We start from the raw sequence: 21,382 nt of genomic DNA, 5'->3' as shown, positions 1-21,382 counted from the left end.
CCTTTCCCTTTCCCTTTCCCTTTCCCTTTCCCTTTCCCTTTCCCTTTCCCTTTCCCTTTCCACCAGCTTTAAATGTTTGTGTTTGTTCTTCAGCCTTTTCCTCCTTGTCCCACAGGTTCAGAGACTTTCTCAGGGAATTCTCCCCTGTGAAGGCCAGATAGGAGATCTGTCCTTTCTGCAGAGTTTAGGGGAAGGGCTGAGGGCTGGAGCTGCAGAGGCAGGTGGTGAGGAGGCACCTGAGGAGGCTCAGGGTACAACAGACACGGAGCCCTGGGGCAGGAGCCCCTGCAGGCAGCACGTTCCCCATGCTCAGAGGAGCCTTGGGGTGTTTGGGGCAGTGGGAAGGCCAGAGCACTTGGTGCTGCTGAGCAGAGAGGGGAAGCCAAAGGCACAGGAGGGCTGCAGCAGATGCCACACCAGTGGCAGAGACAGTGACACACTGAGAGGGGCCAGCAGGAGCTGCATCAGCTCAGGCTGCCCTGGGGAGATCCTGCGTGTGTGCTGCAGCCTGCAGAGCTGCTGCTCCTCCCCTGGTCACTTCCTGGGCACCCTCTGAGCTGGGGGTCACATTTCCCATCCTTTCAGCTGTGATTTCTGGAGGCACAGTGGGGCACAGGTGCCCATTTGTGGTTCAGAGGTGCCTCTCAGGAGCCGTGTGGCTGAAGGAGCAGGCTGAATTGTGCTGTGTTAGGAAGAAAGTGCCCAGAGAGTGCCCAGTGCCTGGACTGCTGAAGGGCTGAATTTCCTCTGTGTTCTGCCCATGGCTGAACAGGCAGGCAGCATAGCAGGCTGGAGTGGCTCCCTGTGAGGAGCTCACCACCAAATGCGAGTCCTGCCCTCCCTTCTTGGTTAGAAAGTCTGAGCTGGGGGACTTCCAGGGCCTGGGAAGGTGCTGAGTGGAACAGGACTGGTTTTTGTTGACACACATTTTTTTGTTCCTCATTTCTGAGTTTCCAGCCATCCCTGCTGTTCACAGGTTAAGTTACTGATATTTCTGTTGCAGCAGCAGTTCTGCCATGGAGCTGCAGCCCGCTGTCCCAGCATGACAGAGCAAATCCCTGAGGCACAGCACGTCCAGTCCCAGCAGAAGGCGCGAGGGAGGAGGTCAGGACGTGCGGAACCCCTGGGCTGGTCAGAAGGCACCCTGTGAAAGGTGGATACAGCAGTTTAGGGCTGAAAACACAAGGAGCTGGTACTCCTCACGGCTTCTGGCAGATAGAGGCACAATTTGTTTCATGTTAGGCTCTCTCCCAGCCCACAGCTGTGCCCAGGGTCAGAGCTCAGAGGTTTGGCAGTGGTGCACGGCTGCAGGGTGCCCCTGCAGGGCTGTGCAGCATGCTCTGGTGTCTGTAGTTAGTGTCAAACCAAGAGCCTGCTTTCACTGAGCACTCGTGCTCTGGCAGCCTCAGTTTGGGGGTGGGAAGCTCACCCAGCCCTTGCACCTCCAAAAGAAGCCCATGAAATCCTTGGGAAAGGAGTGGGGACACCACTGCCTGCCATGGAAGGGTAACGCACTGTGGCCGTGGCATGGGTGACCAAAAGCACCGAGCAGGGGAGGCTGGGTGGGCAGCAGTGCCATGAGTGTCACAGCACGTGTCACCCTCTGTCACAGCCCTGCTCTTCACAAGCTGATCTCTTGGTGTTAGACAGTACAATTAATATTGTTTTATTCTGTGGTGGGTTGTGAGTTAGTGTTGGTAACGCTGAGAGCTGTCCAGAGGAACCCCCCAGTCACTGTCACTGTGTGTTTCTGTCGCTTCCAGGTAAATGGGAGATTTGGAGACTAGCTTAATCCATACACGAAAAACATGTAGAATAGAGCAAATGGTAGCAAAATGGCTTCATCGCTCTCGGGACAGCGCACCCAGGTGAGTGGGGTTTCTGAGGAGGGAGCGGGGCTGGCACAGCCTGCACACCCTGCTCGCTGGTTCTGTTCTGGGAAACACACACGCAGAAAAAGAATGGCAGCAGCCTTTGTCAGCAACCCCCTTGGCTCGCAGGGACTGATGCTGCTGCCTTGCTCTGCTGTGCTTTTGTGAGGAGGAAATGCAGCGTTGCTCCGTGTGAGACTTGCTCTTCTTGAAGGTGGGCTCCTGCTTCTCTTTGTGGGCCCGCATTTTTGACTAGGTTGCATCACCAGGGATCCTGGTCCGTGGCTGCTTTCCTTCCCTGAGGTCTGTGAGTCAGCATTAGGGTGGAGTGGACACAGGGTGGACATCCTGGGCTGATGGATCCCACAGAGGGCCAGAGCTGTGCGTCCCCGCGCTGCCTCGCTGGGTGGAGGTGCTGCTGCTCTCTGGGTGGAGGTCATGGCCTGTGCTGGGGCACACCTGGGCCTCTCCTGCTGTGAGACCACCGGGCTGGGGTGCCTGGGGAGCTGTGGTCACAGCCAGGCTGATGTCCCCAGCCTCCTGCAGAGCCCAGGGAGCCGCTGCTGGCTGCAGAGCCGGCCTGGGGGCAGCAGGGAATGGTGTGGATCCTTTGGAGAAGCGGTGCTCACATCATCTTTAACCATGTGCTGTGGTCCCCAGGGGCAGCGTGGCAGTGATGGACAGTGCTGGGGACAGCACAGCCCAGCCCCCCAGCCGGGCCAAGGTGACAGTCACGGTGTACAAGGACCTGGTGCTGCAGCACTACGGCTTCGAGATCTGCCCCGGGCTGCCCCTGACCATCGCCTCTGTCACGGCAGGTGTGGCCTTCAGAGCCCAGCACGGGGTGTCAGGGATCAGCTGCTGGCAGGGGTGGTGGTTTCTGGGGTGTCTGATGGGTGTGTGAGCCCTGGGCACAGCCTGGGTGACAGTGGCACACGCAGTGCCAGGACATGTCCCTGCCCCACAGTGGGAGTGTCAGTGTCCCCACGGGTCCCTCACCTGTGCTCACCTGCTGGCCTGCCTGATGCAGAGAGCTGCTCAGAGTGAAGTCCCTCCTGGTTGTATCTGAAATGCAGAGGAAGAATTTAATCTTGTCTTAGAGAATTTCATCTTACTCTGCTGTGGTCACAATGATCTGGACAGACCCTGGCTTACAGGGCACAGGGGTTTGCTGCTGTGTGCAGGCAGTGCTGAAATCGAGCAGATCAGCTCCTCTAGCTATAGAAGGGATGGGTGTGACTCAAAAACTCTTATTCTGTTTCTTATTAGGTTTTGGGGTTTTTTTGGGGTTTTTTGGGTTTTTTTTATGGCTGCACAAAACCACGTGGTTTTCACCTGTTGGTGCTTTCTTATTAGGTTTTTGGGGTTTTTTTTTGTTGTTGTTGTTTTTGTTTTTTTTTTTTTTAATGGGTGCACAAAACCACGTAGTTTTCACCTGTTGGTGTGAGTGTGGCAGCCCTCTGCTTGGGGGCTGGCTGGACTCTGGGCCAGGGCATGTACCTCTGTCACTCCCACTCCTCTTTATGCCCTTTGCCATGTGAGACACGCTGAAATCACCTGGGAGCTGTGGGGAGTAAGAAGTGGGTGTTTTTTCTGCTGTGCTTCTCTTTTCCCCAAATCAGAAAAAAAAAAATCAACATTTTACTAGAGCTGAAGCACAAAAAAAACCTGTCTGAAGCTGAGGCACAAAGAAACCTGCCCTTCTGAGCCTGTCCTTTGCTGATGGCAGCCCGCAGCTACGTGGTTCCCAGCGTGGTGGGCTGTGACAAGGGGACAGGCAGATCCTGCGGGGCTCTCCATGGGCAGAGGGAGGCTCGGGTGGGGGACAAGGACACAGGCAGGGACACACAGGGCGGTGTCAGCACCCAGTGTCCTTCAACCCCTTTTCTTTGGCCAGCCAGGTGTGGTTGTTGAAGCAGCAGGTGCTGGGAGGGAAGGGGAGCTGTCTCGGGACACCCCAGGTGCAGGTGTGGCACTTGGGGACACCAGGGAGTGCCGGAGCCGGCAGTGCGGGGTTAGGGGAGGCGGGGATGCTCTCGCAGGGGATGGTCCCGCAGGGGATGGTCCCGCAGGGGATGCTCTCGGAGGGGATGGTCCCGCAGGGTTTTGCCGTGCGAGCGGCGCTGTGCCCGGCCGGCAGGGCTGCCCGTGCCTCACTCCGCTCCGCCGCGCAGGGAGCACGGCCGACGGCAAGCTGCAGCCGGGGGACCAGCTCCTCTCCATCAACTCCAGCGCGGTGGACGGGCTGTCCGTGGAGCGGGCGGCCGGCCTGATCAGGTGTGTCACGCGTCCCCGTGTCCCCGTGTCCCGGGCTGCGCTGCCGCCCGCGCTGACCGCGGGTCCCTTTGCAGGGACGCCGGTGACGAGCTGCTCCTGACCGTCCTGCGCTGCGCCGCCGTAAGTGGCCCTTCCTCGGCTCCCAGGGCACGGGACTGGGCTGGCTTGGGGCTGGAGGGGCTGGTCAGAGCCACGGGCGGGCCCTGAGCATCCCCGGCTGTCGCCGCCGGCCCTGGGGAGGGCTGGCAGCGGCTCCTGGCAGCCCCCGGTGCGGGACAGGGCTGCGGGGACAGGCTCTGCTCCGTGCTGAGACCCTGCTGCGCTCTGGGACGTGCGGAGTGCTCGGGGCTGCTCCCAAATCCCGTGTTGCATCCTCGTGTCCCCAGGGCAGTGAGGGCTGGGGCAGGGGGCGCCGGCACTTCTGGCAGGTGAAGGCTTGGCAGCTGCCACGGGGACACCGAGGGGCTCTGCTGCTGCTCTTGGGGACCACCATGCTTTACAGGGGGTTTGTGCATAGTTCCTGAAAGCGTGAGCCTGGTGACAGCAAGGTCGTGTGACAGCAGCGCCTGGTGGCCACGGGCAGCTCTCTGTGCAGTTTGCAGCCCTCTGGGCAGCCCAGCAGAGCGGGCAGGGTCTGTCCCTCGCTGCCAGGCTCGCTGTGAGCTGGATGAGGCGCACCCCAGTGCCAGCCAGCTGCTGGCAGCCCCCCAGCCGGGCGTGGGGGACAGCTGGGCACGGCAGCTGGCTCACCTGGGCGGCGACACGGGCACAGTGACACCGGCACACACGTGTGTGCTCGCTGGGCAGCCAGGGCTGGCTGCAGGGCCGGTCTGAAGGGGCTGGGTAGGGCTGGGGGCGGTGGGCATCCCCGGGACACCCTCCGGGCGGGGGCGAGGGGCGCAGGGCTAGCCCCGGCACGGCTCTGCCCCGCGCCCGAACTCCGCTGTCGTTTCAGGGTGGCCCCAAGTCGTCGTTCCTCACCGAGGAGAAGAGGGCGAGGCTGAAAACCAACCCCGTCAAAGTGCGCTTTGCGGAGGAGGTGCTGCTGAACGGACACTCGCAGGTCAGGGCCGCGGGGCTCTCCCGGGGGCCGGGCTCGCTGTGCCCCTCTGCCCGGGCCGTGGGGTTTGTCTTTGATGTGCTTTCTCGGGCTGGCTCCGTCCCGCTCCCGGCGGAGCCAGGCCATTCCCTGCGCCCTGCCCGAGGCAGCTGTCCTCCCTGGAAGTGCTAATCCCTCCGTGGCGAGCCCTCCCTGCAGCGTGGGCAGGACGAATCCCGGCCCACAGAGGTGGAGGCAGCTGTGCGAGCAGGGTGGTGTGCTCTGCAGGAGCCGGGCTGGTCCCCCGGCACAGTCCCTGCCCGGCGGCTGTGTCCCCGGGCACCCTGCCCTGCTCTTAGGTGTCACCGTGCGCTCCAGCGGCAGGCTTGCTCTCCGTCCCTGCCGAGGGTGTCCCCAGGGCGTGCACAGCTGTGCTGGCCACTGTGGGGTGGGCTGGCTCACAGCCCCTGGGGGCTGCCAGCCCACCACCGGGCTGCTGCTGCTGCTGCTGGGTGCCCACGGCTCTGCCCCTGCTGCTCTCCCTGCGGCACAGGTGACAGCTCTTGTGTCCTGCCCAAGGTGCGAACAGCTCCTGAACGGCTCCTGCTCCTTCTGTGCAACTTTCTAAGCTCACCGGGGTCAGCTGGGAGTCATTAGCTCCGTCGACCTTTCCTGGTGTCTTTCAGGATGAAAGAACCCTGTGGTCAAAGTGCCCCTTTCTGCCCCCTGCCTCATTAGTGCTGCTCGGCTGGCCAGGTCTGACCAGCCTTTCTGCTTCACAGCAGGGACAAACCGGGCCCTTTTCCTGCTGCCCCCCGGCCTGCCTGCTGCTCCCTGGTGCAGCTCGGGGTGCTCCCAGGGCAGAGTGTGCTCCCTGTGCCCTGCACACGGGCAGAGGTGCAGCCGAGGGTGTCACCTGCCCGTGTGACTGCAGGCGGGACCCCGCTCCTCCTCCTCCTCCTCCTGCCTGCAGGGCAGGTCGGCTGTGCTTCCAGACGTTCCCAGTGCCCCTCTGGACCCTGGGGTCCCTCCCTTCCTGCCACGCCGTTGCCAGGTGTGCCAGGGCTGCCCTCGCAGGGCTGTCCCACCCCTCAGGGGTCGGTGACACGGCTGTGGGGGTCCTGGCGGGCAGGGGACCGGGTCACCGGGCGGGGCATGGCAGCGGGAGGATGTGCCCGGGAGGTGGCCCCAGGTGGCCCGAGGGCTTGGGGCAGGACGGGTGGTGGGACACGGGCAGAGCCGAAATCAGCGGCAGAGCGGCTGGGGATGTGAGCCTGCGGCTCCCCGCAGCTGCAAGGCTGGGCTCGTGTCACAGCCCGTGGGTCCCAGCCATGGCTCCCAAGGAGCCTGGCAGAGCAGCTCGGGTGAGACTCTAAAGAAGGCACCTGTGGAGGGAAAGCTGCACTCCATCCTCCCTAAAGCCTCGGAGCTGATGCAGCCTCTGCAAGTGCACAGGAGGGACACGGTCAGTGTTTAGATTGCCATTAATTTAATGACAGCACAAAGGCAGGGGAAATTAATTCAGGTGCTGGGGTCCCACTGGTGTTAGATTCCCTTTTCACCATCTGGATATGTAACCTGTTTTGAACAGTGAGGTATTAGCACAAAGGAAGAGTGAATAAATTTGTTGCATATTTATGATTTCTTTCTGGAAAAGCACTATGCACCTCGGCAGCCCTGAGTGCTTTAGGGCTGCTCTCCTTTCCGTGGGCTGACGTACTAAGGCAGCCAAAATGGGTATTATGGCCCTGAAAAGTGTACAGCCTCCAGTTTCAGTAAATATACTGCTCTTGTCATCCTAATGGAGCACGGCTAAGTGATCCTTGTGGCGGGGGGAAGGATCCCAGCGGCTGCGTTCTGCAGCTGAAACCCGACCCTGCAGGCTGCAGCATGAATTGTTCATGAGCCTCGCTGCTGCCCTGCCTTCTGCAGGCTGCTGATGTATTCCACATCCTGAGCTCCGCGCCGGGGACAGCCCCCGGGGACGCGGCCGCGTTGTTAGCAGGGGGAGCTGGGGAGCCAGCCCTGCCCCGGCAGCGCGGCAGGGCACGGCTGCTGCAGCTGGAGGGTCAGCTCATCTCAGCTTCTGGCAGCCCTCACGGAAAGGTTGGAACCCCTCTGGGTGCCCTGGATGTGGGCAGGAGAGTGGGGATGCTCTGGGCAGGTGTTCAGCGCTGCAGGTGCAGGTCCCCTCCCGCGTGTCTGTGCCGTGGGAGAGAAGGGCAGACGTGCAGCTGCTGTGAAACTGCATCACTGTCCTGGGGCTGGTGCACACTGCAGCCCCTGCCAGAGACACGAGCTCTTTGGGCTGGCTAAAGGGCCCAGAAGCTGGGCTGGAGAAAAGAGCAGCAGTGTTCTCTTGTTTTTTCTCAGTAATGGCTGCAGGCAGCTTGGACCCCAAAAGTGGCCGTGAGAGGAGCAAGGGTGGGATTCAGAAGGGTTTCATGTTTGCCCTGGCAGCACTTCCAGGGGCTGTGGGCTCTCTGTGAGGTTTGTGACGTGAGGCACAGGAGAGATCATCCCAGAAACCCCGCTGCTAACCCTGAGGCTCTCTGACAAGGAGACAAACCCCCTAGGCGGTGGGAGCAGCGTGCTGGCCCAAGAACAGGACAGAGGGTGCTGGGCAGGAGCTCCGAGGTGCAGGGCTGAACTGCTGAGCCCCGAGCAGCCAGGGGAACGGGGGTGAAGCTGGGGGAGAGGGGCAGGCATCCCCTGCTGCAGGGCTGAGAGGGGATCGGGCTGCCTGGGAGGACAGGCCAATCCTCAGAGCCTTCCCCAAGCACCCAGCAGAGCTGCTCTCGCTGAGGCTGTCCTCGTCTTGTGCCCCCTGTTTGGGACCCATCTCAGGACACTCTGGTCCATCACCCCCTGCCTGGGACGTGTCAGATCTCGGGGCAGGGCTGGGTGGAAGCAGTGTGGTGTGTTTGGCAGGCTCCCCGTTGTGGTGGATACCCCGTGTGTGGAGACGAGAACCTTGGCTCCATGTTTCAGAAGGCTGGTTTAGTTATATTATGATATATATTATGTTAAAATTATACAATAAAATATGCTAAAAGAATAGAGAGAAAAGGATCCATCAGAAGGCTAGGAAGGACAGGAGAGGAATGATACCAGAGGCTCCTGACTCCCAGAGAGTCTGAGCCAGCTGCATCTTTGATTGATTATTGATTAGAAACAACCAACATGCGCCAACCCCAGCTGCCCCTGTTGCATTCCACAGCAGCAGATAATAAATTGTTTACATTTTTTTCCTGGGGCTCCTTAGTCCCTCAGGAGGGGACAAATCCTAGCAAAGCATTTTTCACAAAATATCACGGCTGCCCCGCGTGGCGAGGGCAGCGCTGGGGCCGCTGTCAGGGCGGGGGTCCCTGCTGCTGGGGGATGGCAGGATGCCTTTTCCCGAGGCAATGCTGGGTGCTGGGGGTGAGCGGGGAGTGTGGCTCCGTGCTCCCAGCGCTGCCGCAGGCGGTGCTGCCCCGGGCGTTCCGGTAAAGCCTTGCTGTGCCCTCCTTCTGTCTCCCCGTGCCAGAAGCACGGTCAGGAGCCAGCCTGGTGCCGTGCAAGAGGGTTGGCAAGGCAGAGAAGGGTTTTCCTGGATGGCGGGACAGAGCAGCTGGTGGCCAGGCTGGGTGCCCGAGGCTCCAGCTGCTGCCTTTGTTCTGCAGGGCAGCTCCCTCCTGTTCATGCCCAACGTCCTCAAGGTGTACCTGGAGAACGGACAGACCAAGGCGTTCCGCTTTGAGAGCAGCACCACTGTGAAGGTAAGGAGGCCCTGTTGCCAGCAGGCCAGCCCAGCAGAGGGGCAGGCAGGGCCCCTGCAGCCCCCCAGCTGGCTGTGCTGGGCACGCTGGGTGTGCTGACTCCAGCCTCGTTCTGCCCTGGTGAGGATGCTCCCCTCTGGAGACACGAGCACTGATTCACCCCCCAGGTGAAAGGGCAGCACAGGAGGGAATGATCCTCCTGAGCAAAGGGTGATCCTCCCTCTGATCACTCCCCTGAGAACACAGTGCTGCTCTGCTGAGCCGTGGATCCAGCCCTTCCCAAACTGCTGTGCTTGGGCACAGCCTTGCACACCTCCAGGTTTCCTGGCCTGATCCTTGTGGCTGCTCAGTGCTTCTGTTGCACTTGGTAAGATTTGGCCATGGCCAGTGGCTGGAGGGCATAAATTACTTAAAGGACAGGTGGTGTCCTGCACGATGGACAGGCATTCTGGGGCTATCAGGCTGAAAGTATATTAAAGGGAAACAAAGAGATTTCACTCATCATGCAGTGAAAACTTTTCTCAGAAAAGGAGGAGTGTGTCTAGCTTGTTCAAGCTTCACAAAACCGTTGTGGTCTCTCAGGCAAGTAAGTGTCTGCAAGTCTTTTGACTTGCAGGGTCTAGAAAAATAAAATAGTGGAATAAAGCAAGGAGATGGAAAGGAAAGGAGACTTGTAAAAAGATATTTGAGTGCCTGTCCCCAAGGGTTTAATTTCTAAAGGATGGATTAGCTCTTTGACTTGATCTTGAGTTGCTCAGCTCTGACATGCAACAAGTTTTCCCAGTTTCTGAGAGCAGCCCTCACCAGTGCCCTCCAGAAACACCTAAATGAGTAAAATGCTTCCCAAGTTAGGTGTTTCCAGAAATTCCTCTGTGTTTTGAGACATCCTGGCTTAAAACTGAGGTGAGACAAACATTTATGCTTGCCTCGAAAGGCTTGAGTGAGCCCAAGGGCTTCTGTTTCAATTTGTGCTCAGTCAAGCCTGAGGTGGTATTTTCTTTTTGCCAAAAGTAAACCTTGTTACTTCTGTCGCAGTTAGAATATTGACAGAATTCTCTATTACAAAGTGAAACACCAGCTTCAGTCAGATGTGGCAGGATTTTTTACAGTTACGGTCTCAAATTCTTGTTTATTGCAGAGAAGTGTTCTTCACAAGTTCTTTTTAGTTTTGTCAAAAACCATAGATTCACAGACTGATTTGGGCTTAGAGACCATCCTGTTCCAATCTCCTACCATGGGCAGGGACACCTCTCACTTGCTTCAATCCTGTCCAGCCTGGCCTTGGCCACTTCCCAAATGTTTCAGAGTTCTAGAAAGCTAGAATAACAAGCACAGCAAACACTCGGGGTGTTTCTGTCACTCAGGGGTGACAGAAAGTGCTCAACCCAGCTGAAAAGCCAAGCAGTGGGTGGGAGGCAGCTCAGGACAGGCAGCTGCAGGCGGTGGCTTTGATACCTGTGCCACCTCGGGGTCTGCAGCTTGCCCGCCTTCTCCTCCGCCTGCTGGGACGGCTGTGCTCTGCCTGTCCGTGCCCCGCAGCCCTGCAGGCTGGGGCACGTCCTGGCAGCCCTGCAGCAGTGCCCTGCGAGAGCCCTGTGCCCTGCAGGACATCGTGCTGACGCTGCAGGAGAAGCTGTCCCTCCGCAGCATCGCGCACTTCGCGCTGGCGCTGGAGGAGCAGTACAACCTGGCCAAGATCCACCTGCTGCACGAGGAGGAGCTCATTGCGCAGGTGAGCGGGGCCCCCCTGCGCCCCACAGCCCTGCAGAGGGGCACTGCCCCCCGGGAGAGGCTGGTGAGGGCACAGGGAGCCCAGTGCTGCCGGGGTCACCAGAGGGGCGAGCTCAGCTCGGCCCCCGCCATGCCATCCACTTCTGGCCCTGGTGTCCACACCCCACGCCCCTGGGGAAGGACCTTTGGAGCACCCTGAGTGCCCCCACACACACAGCAGTACCCCTGGGCTGGTGCTGCCTGCAGAGCAGTGGTGGGTGACAGCCTTTGTGCCCCCTGGCACAGCAGCCCGTCTGCTGAGGACTGCTTGAGCCTGAGGCAGCTTTAAGGCAGCTGTGCCTGACCTCTGCTCACAGCTCCCTGAGCATCAGAGCTTCTGCCCCGGCAGGGGCCACTTGGGCTGAGTTCTGAGTCAGTTCCTCGTGCCCTGCAGCCGTGCAGGTTTGTCAGAGGTGCCTGCTCAGCTGCCCCAGCTCCGTGCTGCTGCCTTTGGTGGCTGGCAGCCCCCTGCAGAGGGGTCCCTGCAGTCACACAGAGTGCCCTGGGTGGGAAGGCACACACAAGGATCATCCAGCTCCAGTCCCTCAGTGGCTGCTGCTGTCACACCACTGAGCACATGGGTCAGGATTTCCGCTGGGCAGGACCTGCCCAGAATAAAATATGCTGATGGATAGCTCAGAGCCTTGACATTGTACTGACATTACAGGGATGATTCAGGGGTCTGTTTAGGGCTGCTGTGTCTTGTGGCTGCGCTCCAAAGCAGAGCAGCCTGCCCCTTCCCCTGCTGCTATCACACAGCCCCAAAGCCTCTGTCCTGGTGACACTGCAAGTCTTTGGGATCACTGGGCATTTAAATGAGGTCTTGCTGTCAGAGGGCTTCTGGGCTACTGCAGGGAGAAGAAAAAACCAGATGGAGAATCAGAGATAAAGTTGCAAGCAGTAGCAAAGTCTCCTTGTGTTTGTTCAGGACGATCTGCACCGTGCCCCTGCCCGTGGTGTGACACCATTCCTGTGGGTTTGCAGGGCAAAGGCTCGTGGTGCACCCCTGGAGGGGGGCTTGTGCTGTGACACCCCCTCTCTCTTGCAGGTGGTCCAGAAAAGAGACTCTCACGACTACCGCTGCCTCTTCAGGGTGTGCTTTGTCCCCAGGGACCCCTTGGACCTCCTGCAGGAAGACCCGGTGGCCTTTGAGTACCTGTACCTGCAGGTGACACTGGGCCTTCCACGCCTAGCAATCCCTTCTCACCCTGTCCTCATTTCTGCTTTAAACCAGAGCGTGCCTCAGGCTGGCTCAGCTCTATGGAAACGGAGAGCCCTTAAAACCAGGGCATTTCAATTCGATGTGCCTTAAACTCTTAAATCAGCTTGTATGCCTGGCTGGGGATGCCCTGGCCTGGCTGCGTGGCGTGGCGTGGCAGTTTGTCCTGCCTGCCTGTGGCCTGACCGTGCTGTGTCTGCCCCAGAGCTGCAGCGACGTGCTCCAGGAGAGGTTTGCGGTGGAGATGAAGTGCAGCGTGGCGCTGCGCCTGGCCGCGCTGCACATCCAGGAGAGGATCTCTGCCTGTGCCCAGCCTCAGAAGGTGTCCTTGAAATACATCGAGTGAGTGCTCCGATTCCTGTGCCCCGCTGTCACTGCGCCCTGCGAAAGCTGGAGACCCCAAAAGTGGCATCAGGTTGCTGTTTGCCCCCTGCTTAGCTCTGCACAGAGTCCAGAGGGGACTGCAGTCCCTTGGCTGTGCTGCAGGGTGGCCTCGGGCCCCCCTGTCCTCAACCCCTGCCACTGAAGGGGTGCTGGGGACAGTTAAAGGTGATATAGAGACTTTAAAGGTGATCTAGAGACTTTAGCGTCAGAAGGTATGAAAACACATTTTATTATTTGAAATCTACAGTGTTTATAGAAATAATGGGGGATTTAAGTCTTGGTTGGCTTTCAGGAATATTTTTTTTTTACACTATGGGTGAGCTATGAATAGTGCACTCTGGAGAACCATATTTATAAACAGTGGTTACAGAAAGAGATGATAATTTCTTGAATTATTTCTTATAAGTTTCCCACAGCTTCTACACAGCTTCCCAGGACTTTTCTGGGAGAACTATGTTTCCCTCTGTTCAGAGGATATGTAATTCCTACACACCCCCTGACCTGCCTGGGTAGTGCAGGCACTGAACTCCTGGGTGTGTCCCGAGGCACAGGGAGGGTCTTTGTCACAGGGCCAGGGGCTTGAAACTGCAGATCTGTCACACAGGGATGGTTACCCGAGCTGCTCCTGCCAGTATTGACTGCAGGGAACGGAGAGAGAGGGTGCAATCATCAGCCTTGCACAGCCAGAAGCATGCCAGGAATACCTCCTTTGGGCAGTGGTGGATCCTGGGATCTGCGGGGAAATGACCAAAAAGTGCTTTTGGAAGGGCAGGTGTGCCCTGCTGCTCTTGGGCTGCACCTGCCCTGGAGGGGCCCTGCTCTAGGCAGCAGTTAATTACTCGTTAATTACCAGCACTGGTGTGGTGGCCAGGTTAATTACTGGGCACTGTGCAGCCAGATGTGCCCAGCTGTGTGCAGGGAGTGGGGGCGAGGGGCAGCTGCACTGCTCTCACCTCACAGGTGTTTCATGCCTGGGCTGGGTGAACTCTCCAGCAGCACACCTGGGCCACGCTCTGGGTGCAGGAGGCTGAACCTGCTGAAATGTCATAATCCTGCCACCAAAGCAAGGGCCATGCCAGGACAGAGGCTCCATCCTGGGGATGGTGGGGGGAGATGGGCACTGTGCTGCTCACGCAGGCTGTGAACTCCCTCCTGGGAAACCACGAGAAAATGGCCATTCTGCCCCAAAGTCCACGTTGTGCGGCGCCACTCCTGACCTGCTGGCAGGTGCAGGTAGCAGGGAGTTGGAGCCAGTGAGGCCACTGGGGGTGTCACAGCCCCCCAGGGCTGCCTGGTGCCCCTGCCCTGTGCTGCTGGGGGTCAGCGTGGCTGGCACCCCCTGTGCTCCCTTCCCTCTTTCTGCCAGGAGGGACTGGGGGATCGAAAACTTCATCTCGCCCACCTTGCTTCGAAACATGAGAGGGAAGGACATCAAGAAAGCCATCAGCTACCACCTGAAGAGGAACCAGGTGCTGCTGGACCCTCGGCAGAAGGTAAGGTGTGAGCCCCAGGTCAGTGTCCCCCCCAGGTCATGGTGTCCCCCCCAGATCTCCTCCTGCGTGTCACCCGGGGCTGTTCTCTGCCCCCCTCGCTGTGCCCACTCTCCCTGCTGTGTGCCAGGCTCAGAGGGCCGTGTGGGGTGGTCCCTGGGCTCCTCTGCTGCCCGGCAGACTGAGCTGGACGTGCTGGTCACAGCCCAGTCCTGAGCAGGGGCTGTGTCCTGCTGCAGTGCTGCTCCTGACTGTGTTTCCTCCCCTGCCCACGCAGCACGCGCCCGGCGCGGCCCAGGTGCGCCTGAGCTACCTGCAGATCCTGGGGGAGCTGAAGATGTACAGCGGGATGATCTTCAATGCCACCATGATGGTAGGGGCTGCTGTGGGCACTGCCCCTCCCTGTCCTTGCCACCGTGGGTCCTGCTCGGGGGCTGTGCTGGAGGAGCTCAGCCTCATTCCTCCCAAGCGTCCGCAGCACAGACCAGCCTGCAGAGCAGCTGTGCGTGTTTTCCTGACTGGAAGCTGCCACTCTTGCTCTTCAGATAGACCCTGTCTGTCCTTTGTGTGTTCTAAAGTACTTGGGAAATGTGGGCAGGCTTCAGGCTGTTGAGAAAATACTGGGAACCCTGAAACCTCACAGTGAAAAAGAACTCACGAGAGGTTTCTTGGGCTGTTGATTGTTCTGCCTGTCCCCAGCTGGGTCTGTGCTGAGCTGCAGAACACAAGCTGTGTCACACTGGGGGCTGAGCCGTGCTGGTGGGCCTGTACCACAGCAAGACCCCCATGGGTCAAAGCAGTGCTGAACTCTACACCTACGTGCAAACTGAACAATTTCTGCCAGATCACATGAGCGTTAATTCATTTTTCACTAAGTGTCTCACCCTAACAAAAAGCACTGACACTTCTTCCAGGCCCAGAAATGCCTTTGTGAAGTTTTTACCCTGCAGCAGGTCTCACTGGGGACACCTGGGCTGGCAGGTGACACGGCTGGCAGTGCCAGCCCATCCCTGGGGCTGCCGTGTGGCTGCTGCATGCCTGGGGCCGCCCAAGGCAGGCTGCTGGTCCCTGCATGGGGGCAGCTGGTGCAGCGGGCTCCTGCAGCAGCAGCAGCAGCAAGGAGAGTCAGAGCAGGGATGCCCAGGAGGCCAGGGGGCCCAGGGGGCCCTGCCCAGCCCGGCTGGGGGTCCCTGCCCCCGGGTTAACCCGTGCCCCACAGCTGCAGGACAGGGAGTCGTACGTGGCGCTGCTGGTGGGCGCCAAGCACGGCGTGAGCCAGATCATCAACAGCAAGCTGAACATCGTCAGCAGCCTGGCCGAGTTCCCCAGCATCAGCAGGGTGGAGCTCAGCGAGGACTCGGAGCGCGTGAGCACCGTCAAGATCTACCTGCAGGACCTGAAGGTGAGCAGCTGAGTGGGCACGGGGAGCCCCCCGCGCCGTCAGCTCTCCCCTGAGGCTGGGGGAGTCACGGGGATAAAGGGCTTAGAACAGACCGGGGGGGAAAGCTCAAAGGAAGGACCAAAAATATGGCTAGAGAGAAGGGATTCTTCCTGCTGAGGGGAAGTGGTTTTTCCTCCATCAGTGAGATGCAGCAAAGGCACAAAAGGTGAGAAAAATAAATTACTCCTCTTTGTGCCTCCTTGTAAGAGACAGAGGGGGTGCCTTGTCCTTGTGCAGCCTGTTCCTGCCCACTGTGGTACAAGCAATATTTGTTTATTCTAATCTTCTTTACTCTATTCTCCTCCACACCTCCGAAAAATAAACCAAAAAAAGGTGCTTACTCTGCTGCTGGAGTCAAACAGTGCCAAGGACCTGGTCTGTCTCATCGCTGGCTACTACAGACTCCTCGTGGATGCAAACGCCTCCGTGTTCACCTGGGGAGAGAAAAAACAGCAGCTGCACCGTGTCTCAGCGGAGGAAGGTGTATAAAAACAGCCTTTTTTTGACACAGGGTGGGGAGGAAGCGGGTGGATGACCTGGGAGCAGCAGCCCGGGGCTGTGCGGTGGCACCTGCGTTAGATCGAGGCTGGGCTCGGTGATCTGACAGGGCTTTTCCAGCATTCACGGTGCCCTCCCTGCTGCTCTGACAGCTGCGGGCTTGTGGGGACCGAGGCTTGGGGCGGGGGTCAGCTGGGCTGGCAGCTGCCCTGCAGCTCGGGGGGCTGCTCTGAGCTGGAGCACCCCCTGCTCCCTGGGTAGCCTGCCCCACTGGCTGGGGGGCTGCTCTGGGCTGGAGCTCCCCCTGCTCCATCTGCACCCTGCCCTGCTGGCTGGGGGGCTGCTCCGGGCTGGAGCACCCCCTGCTCCCTGGGCCCCCCTCCCTGCAGCTCGGGGGGCTGCTCTGAGCTGGAGCACCCCCTGCTCCCTGGGCCCCCCTCCCTGCAGCTCGGGGGGCTGCTCTGAGCTGGAGCACCCCCTGCTCCCTGGGCCCCCCTCCCTGCAGCTCGGGGGGCTGCTCTGAGCTGGAGCACCCCCTGCTCCCTGGGCCCCCCTCCCTGCAGCTCGGGGGGCTGCTCTGAGCTGGAGCACCCCCTGCTCCCTGGGCCCCCCTCCCTGCAGCTCGGGGGGCTGCTCTGAGCTGGAGCACCCCCTGCTCCCTGGGCCCCCCTCCCTGCAGCTCGGGGGGCTGCTCTGAGCTGGAGCACCCCCTGCTCCCTGGGCCCCCCTCCCTGCAGCTCGGGGGGCTGGCGAGGGCTGAGCCCCCGGGGTCTGGCTGAGCCCCCCACCCACAGCCTGGGCCGACGGGTTCCTTTAACCCGCAGGGTACGAATCCCGAGCCTGCAGCGACTCGGAGGACTCCTGGGAGCCGGGTCCCCGCGCGGAGGGGCGGCCGGAGCCCCGCAGCCCCGCGGCCAGCGGCGGCGACCCGCGGGACACGGGCGGTGACAACGCCGCCGACAGCGCCTCCGAGGCGTCCGACTCGGCCAACACCGAGAGCCGGGGCTTCAAGACGAGCGGCTCCAGCGACTCCATGGATGCGCTGGAGGAGGAGGCGCTGGGAGCGTGCTCTTCCTCCAGGCCAGAGCTGCTGCGCCTCTGCACGCCCACCGTGCGGGAGATGCGCAGCTCCGAGCGCAGCTTCGTGCCGGTGTGCGCCGGCCCCGCCGGCACCGGCACCGGCACCGGCGACTACCTGTGCTTCGTGCAGGTGCCGCCGGGGCCCGGGGCCGGCCCCGCGGGGCAGGGCGAGCGCTCGGCCGCTCGGGAGGGCTCCGAGGGGGACTACAGCCGGTGCTGCAGCGCATCCCCCGCGGGCAGCGGCCCCGGGGACGGCGAGCCGGTGCTGCGGCCGCCGCCGGGCTTCGGGGACTCCAGCTCCGAGGAGGAGTTCTACGATGCCGCCGACAGGCTCAGCCCGCCGGGGCCGGCAGGTAAAGGCACGGCCGTGCCGGGGGTCCCGGCTGCCCGGTGGGGCCGGGGTCGCTGCTCTCAGGGGGAACAAGGGAACTTTGTTCTCTGACTCCAACGTTTCTAGATTTCCAAAGGTGACAGTGGGTTGGAGGGTGACAGTGCCACCTCTCCAATGACACCGGGCAAACCAACAGCCCATCAAATTTCTCCTCCTCCATAAAATTATGCGAAACAATAAGTTATTTACAGGAAAGTGTGTGAGAGAGTTTGCTACAAGAATGCAAACATCAGAAGGCTTAGAAAATCTTAAAAAAGTTCAGGGTGGCAATCAGTCCTCCTGGGGGCTTTTCCAAGACTTTGGAAGGACCTCTGAAGCCCCCTGTCCTCTGCAGGCCACTCCTCAGCACCCTTACAGTGACATTACAGGGGGATTTGTTGCCACGTGCAAATACCGGGTGTTGGGAAAAGTCAGTTTGCAGAGGAGCAGCATTCTGGAATCGCCCAAACCTGTAAAACATTGTTACATGAACCCCCAAGCTCAAAGGTTAGAGGCTGGTTTCAGAGCTGGGCCAAGGATTCCCAGGGCTGGGCAGCTCCTGACCGCTGTATTTCCTCAGAAATGGGAGTATTCTCCTTCCTGAAGTAATCAGCTCTTTCAGTATTAACAGAACCTCTTAAGAATTTAATTCATGCCATTAGAACAGTTTTGGCTTTTACAGCAGTGCACAGTCACTGTACTGTGCCCAGGCAGGAAACTTGCTGTGGAAATTGTTACCACCGAAATATGAAATACAGAGCTGGGAGCCCCTGGGCATGTTTCTGTGCAGTGATACACCCACAGCTGCTGCTGGCCCCAGATTTACCTGGGGAATTACAGCCACCCCTGCCTCCAGGTGAAGCTGCTCCCTCATCACCAGCCCTGGGCTTCAGCCCTTGTAGCCACACAGCCAGGCTCTGATTTTTCTGGACATCCCACTCCAAGCAGGTTCTTGATCACGAGAGACCATTTCCCTTTGCCCTCGGGAGCCAGGCATTGCTGCTGCACTTTTGTGCCTGTGATCCCAAGTCCTGCTTTTTGGCCCACTGTGTAGGCATGAGGACATTCTGCTGCCCGGGATTTCCTCCTGATTTCCGTGTTTTTCTTGCCAACAGGCTGCGATACAGCATCCTGGGAGGGCACAGAGACCTCCTCCTGCATCCCACAGAGGCTGAGGTGCTACAGCCTGGGGGAGAACGCACCAAGGAGGGAGAAGCAGGGGCAGGAGAAGGAGCTGACCTACAGCAAGAGCCTGAGGAAGAGAAGGTCTTTCCTGAAAACTGACTACACCTCGCAGGTCAGTTTCCCTGCAGCTGCCCCAGGCTCTCCACAGCGCTGCTGCTCCTGGCCACCCACTCAGCCCCCGACAGAGGACACAGGGAAGGACATGGAGAGGGGGATTGCTGCAGCCCCCCGGGCCCAGAGGGACACTGCTGGCACAGACCCCTGCTCTGACCTGCTGGAAGCTGACACCACGGAGACAAAGTCGGTGGTGGAATGGCTGGTTGCCTCCCTTTTGGACGTTCACCCTCCTGGTGGCCAGTGTGGGGAGCAGGACAGCAGCCCCCAGCCACAGCAGCCCCCTTTGCTGGCCCTGGAGCCCCTTCCCCGAGGTCGGAGTGGAGCTGCCCAGGAGAGCTCCCCAGGGGAGGCAGATCCCGGCTGTCTGGGCGAGGAGAGCCGTGTGCCCACTGCAGGCTGGCAGAGCGCGGCGCCGCAGGAGGAGGGGGGTGAGCTGCTGGGCAGCCAGCACAAGGCCAGCCTCGTGCCCTCTGCTGCTGTGTGCCCCTCTGACCAGCTCGGGCTGCTGCCACCGGCTCCCGGCCCCAGCACGGCCCCTGCCCAGGAGCAGGGGCTGCTCCCTGCCAGCGTGGAGCCTTCCCTGGCTCCCTGGCACGAGAGCAAAGCCGAGGGCCAGAGCTGTGTCATTGGCAAGGGCAGTGCCAACAGTCAGGGCAGTGCTGATGGTCAGTGCCATGCCCAGGGTCAGTGCCATGGTGATGGTCAGTGCCAGGGTGACGGTCAGTGCCAGGGTGATGGTCAGTGCCATGCCCAAGGTCAGTGCCATGGTGATGGTCAGTGCCAGGGTGACGGTCAGTGCCATGCCCAGGGTCAGTGCCATGCCCAGGGTCAGTGCCAGGGTGATGCTCAATGCCATGCCCAGGGTCAGTGCCAGGGTGATGCTCAGTGCCGTGCCAGCAGCAGCTGCGAGGGAGCCGTGTCCCAGGCCATGTCCCAGTCCTTGTCCCACGCCGTGTCCCACTCCTTGCCCCAGTCCTTGTCCCAGGCCGTGTCCCGGGCCGTGCTCCCGGGCAGGAGCCGGCAGGTGAGCGGGCAGACCCTGCGGGAGGTGCACGGCGGGCAGGCGCGGCTCCCCGAGCCAGCCCAGCTCCTGGCAGACTGCAGCAGCGCCTCGGGGGTGCTCACCCGCCTCTCCTGGCTCTCACTCGGGCTGAGGACAGAGCCTGTGCCACTCAGCCCTGTGTCACACAGCCTGCAGGACAGGGGCCACGGCCCACTGCAGCCCTTGGCGTGTCTGACAAGCCACGGGTGCAGGGCTGGTGGCAGGATGGTGCCAGCATCCCCTGCAGGAGCGGGCTCTGGCAAGGAGCTGGTGAGCAGCTCAGGGCAGGCTGCAGGGCAGCCAGGAGACCCAAGAAATGTGGCTCAGCAGCAGACCCAAGGAGACCCAGGAGACCCAAGAAATGAACCCCAGCCTGCACGGGCTTCTCTCCCCAGAGAGCAGGCGGCAGGGCTGGGGAAGGACTCCTGCCTGCCTCCATCTGCAGGGCTTGCCATCTCCTCCGTCCCAGTTCCCTTGGGGCAAGGAGCAGGAGCCCAGGGGGCTGCAAAGCACTCGTCCCTCTGCTTTAACCCCGAGCAGGGTGAGCAGAGCCCCCCCCTCGCAGCCGGGCCCTCCCCAGCCCCCCGAGGGCTGGAGAGCTGCGGCTGCCGCCTGCCCTACATCAGCTGCTTCCCGCAGCCCCCCAGCCAGGGCGAGCGCGAAGCCAGCCCCCCCCGGCTGCCAGGGCCCCTCACCACCCCTCCGTCCAGCAGCTGCAGCCTTCCCAGCACCCCTGGGAGCGGCTTCCCAGTCTCTGTTGCTGGGGACACGGCAGGGCAGGACCCCCACATCCGAGTGCTGGGGCAGCTGAAGGACCAGGCGTGGGTGAGCCCTGCGGATTTCTCCCGCTTCCTGGCCTACACTGTGGAGCTGCAGGAGGTTGTGGGGAAGCTCTGTGGGAGCCAGGCGACCCACCTGCACGACCAATGTGCAGAGCAGGGTGTGGAGAGCAAGGGTGCCCTGGGCTGGGCTTCCCAGGACCTGCTGTCCAGCTGCCAGGCGCTGCTGAGCACGGAGCAGCCCCTCACGGAGGTGCAGCGTGCTCTGAGAGCCACCTTCGACCGCCTGGTGCAGCTGGCAGTGACCTGCTTCCAGGTGACACACTGCCGGCGGTGCAGGCAGCGGCAGCAGGAGCTGGGAGCTGCGCTGGGGGATGTGGTGGGCACCTACCAGCAGCTGGTGCAGGCCCTGCACCAGCAGCTCCACGGGCAGGTCTGCCCTGAGCTGGGCACCGAGCTGCTCGCCCGCCAGCACACGGCCCTGGCCGCTGCCATCTTCTGTCTCCTGCAGCAGTTCAGGGCGTCCCCGTGGCTGTGACGGGCAGGCTGGGGGCACACGAGGGGGACAGAGCCCAGATGTGTGCCCTCTGTGCGCCTCAGGCTGTCCCCCAGGAGATGCTGAGCCCAGGGTGGCCGCGGCAGGACGTGCCCACACCCACTGGGGTGGCTCCCCAAGAGCAGCCGTGCCCCGGGTGCTCTTGGAGCACTCCAGTGTGTGTGTCACTGGCCTGGCTGCCACAGGCTGTGCAGGTGCCCAGCCTCACGGTGTTCCCTCAGCTGCCTTTGCCGCCCGTGGGGAATTCCGAGTGGGAGCCGCTCAGCCTGCCTCGCTCACGCTGCTCTGGACTGAGGGGACACCCACCCCGACCCTGGCCGAATGTGAGGGACCCCAGGTGGCTTTCTGCACCTCGGAGGCCGAGGGAACACAGTGATGGCACGTCCAGCTGCTTTTGCTCGGCCGGAGGGGGTGGTGGCAGCCCTGCCCGCCGGGCGGAGCGGGACCAGCCCCGGCGGCTCCCGGCAGCGCTCCCGGCCGTGCCCCGGCCCCGGAACGCTGCC

At 61.1% G+C, this 21,382-nt stretch overlaps 1 protein-coding gene across 1 annotated transcript; it reads left to right on the top strand.

The window, feature by feature from the left end:
• The first annotated feature begins 1,767 nt into the window (after positions 1-1,767).
• Positions 1,768-20,861, top strand: FRMPD1 (FERM and PDZ domain containing 1). Its single transcript, XM_041426663.1, has 16 exons — positions 1,768-1,868; positions 2,532-2,689; positions 4,046-4,148; positions 4,223-4,268; positions 5,104-5,211; positions 8,853-8,948; positions 10,555-10,680; positions 11,767-11,886; positions 12,143-12,279; positions 13,688-13,814; positions 14,089-14,184; positions 15,031-15,213; positions 15,586-15,733; positions 16,575-17,183; positions 18,316-19,438; positions 19,520-20,861. Exons 1-16 carry the CDS (start codon positions 1,768-1,770, stop codon positions 20,859-20,861), a joined length of 4,623 nt encoding a protein of 1,540 aa, XP_041282597.1.
• Positions 20,862-21,382: the final 521 nt, after the last annotated feature.

This window comes from Onychostruthus taczanowskii, unplaced genomic scaffold, assembly GCF_017590055.1.
Source record: "Onychostruthus taczanowskii isolate IOZ18803 unplaced genomic scaffold, ASM1759005v1 scaffold92, whole genome shotgun sequence".
Classification (NCBI taxonomy): Eukaryota; Metazoa; Chordata; class Aves; order Passeriformes; family Passeridae; genus Onychostruthus; species Onychostruthus taczanowskii.
This window is presented reverse-complemented; position numbering and strand designations above follow the sequence as displayed.

Coding starts and splice junctions, on each gene's coding strand:
- FRMPD1 (XM_041426663.1), top strand. CDS start 1,768: ATGGGAGATTTGGAGACTAGCTTAATCCATACACGAAAAACATGTAGA. Junction 14,185..15,030: donor TCTTCAATGCCACCATGATG/GTAGGGGCTGCT, acceptor CGTGCCCCACAG/CTGCAGGACAGGGAGTCGTA. Junction 17,184..18,315: donor CAGCCCGCCGGGGCCGGCAG/GTAAAGGCACGG, acceptor TCTTGCCAACAG/GCTGCGATACAGCATCCTGG.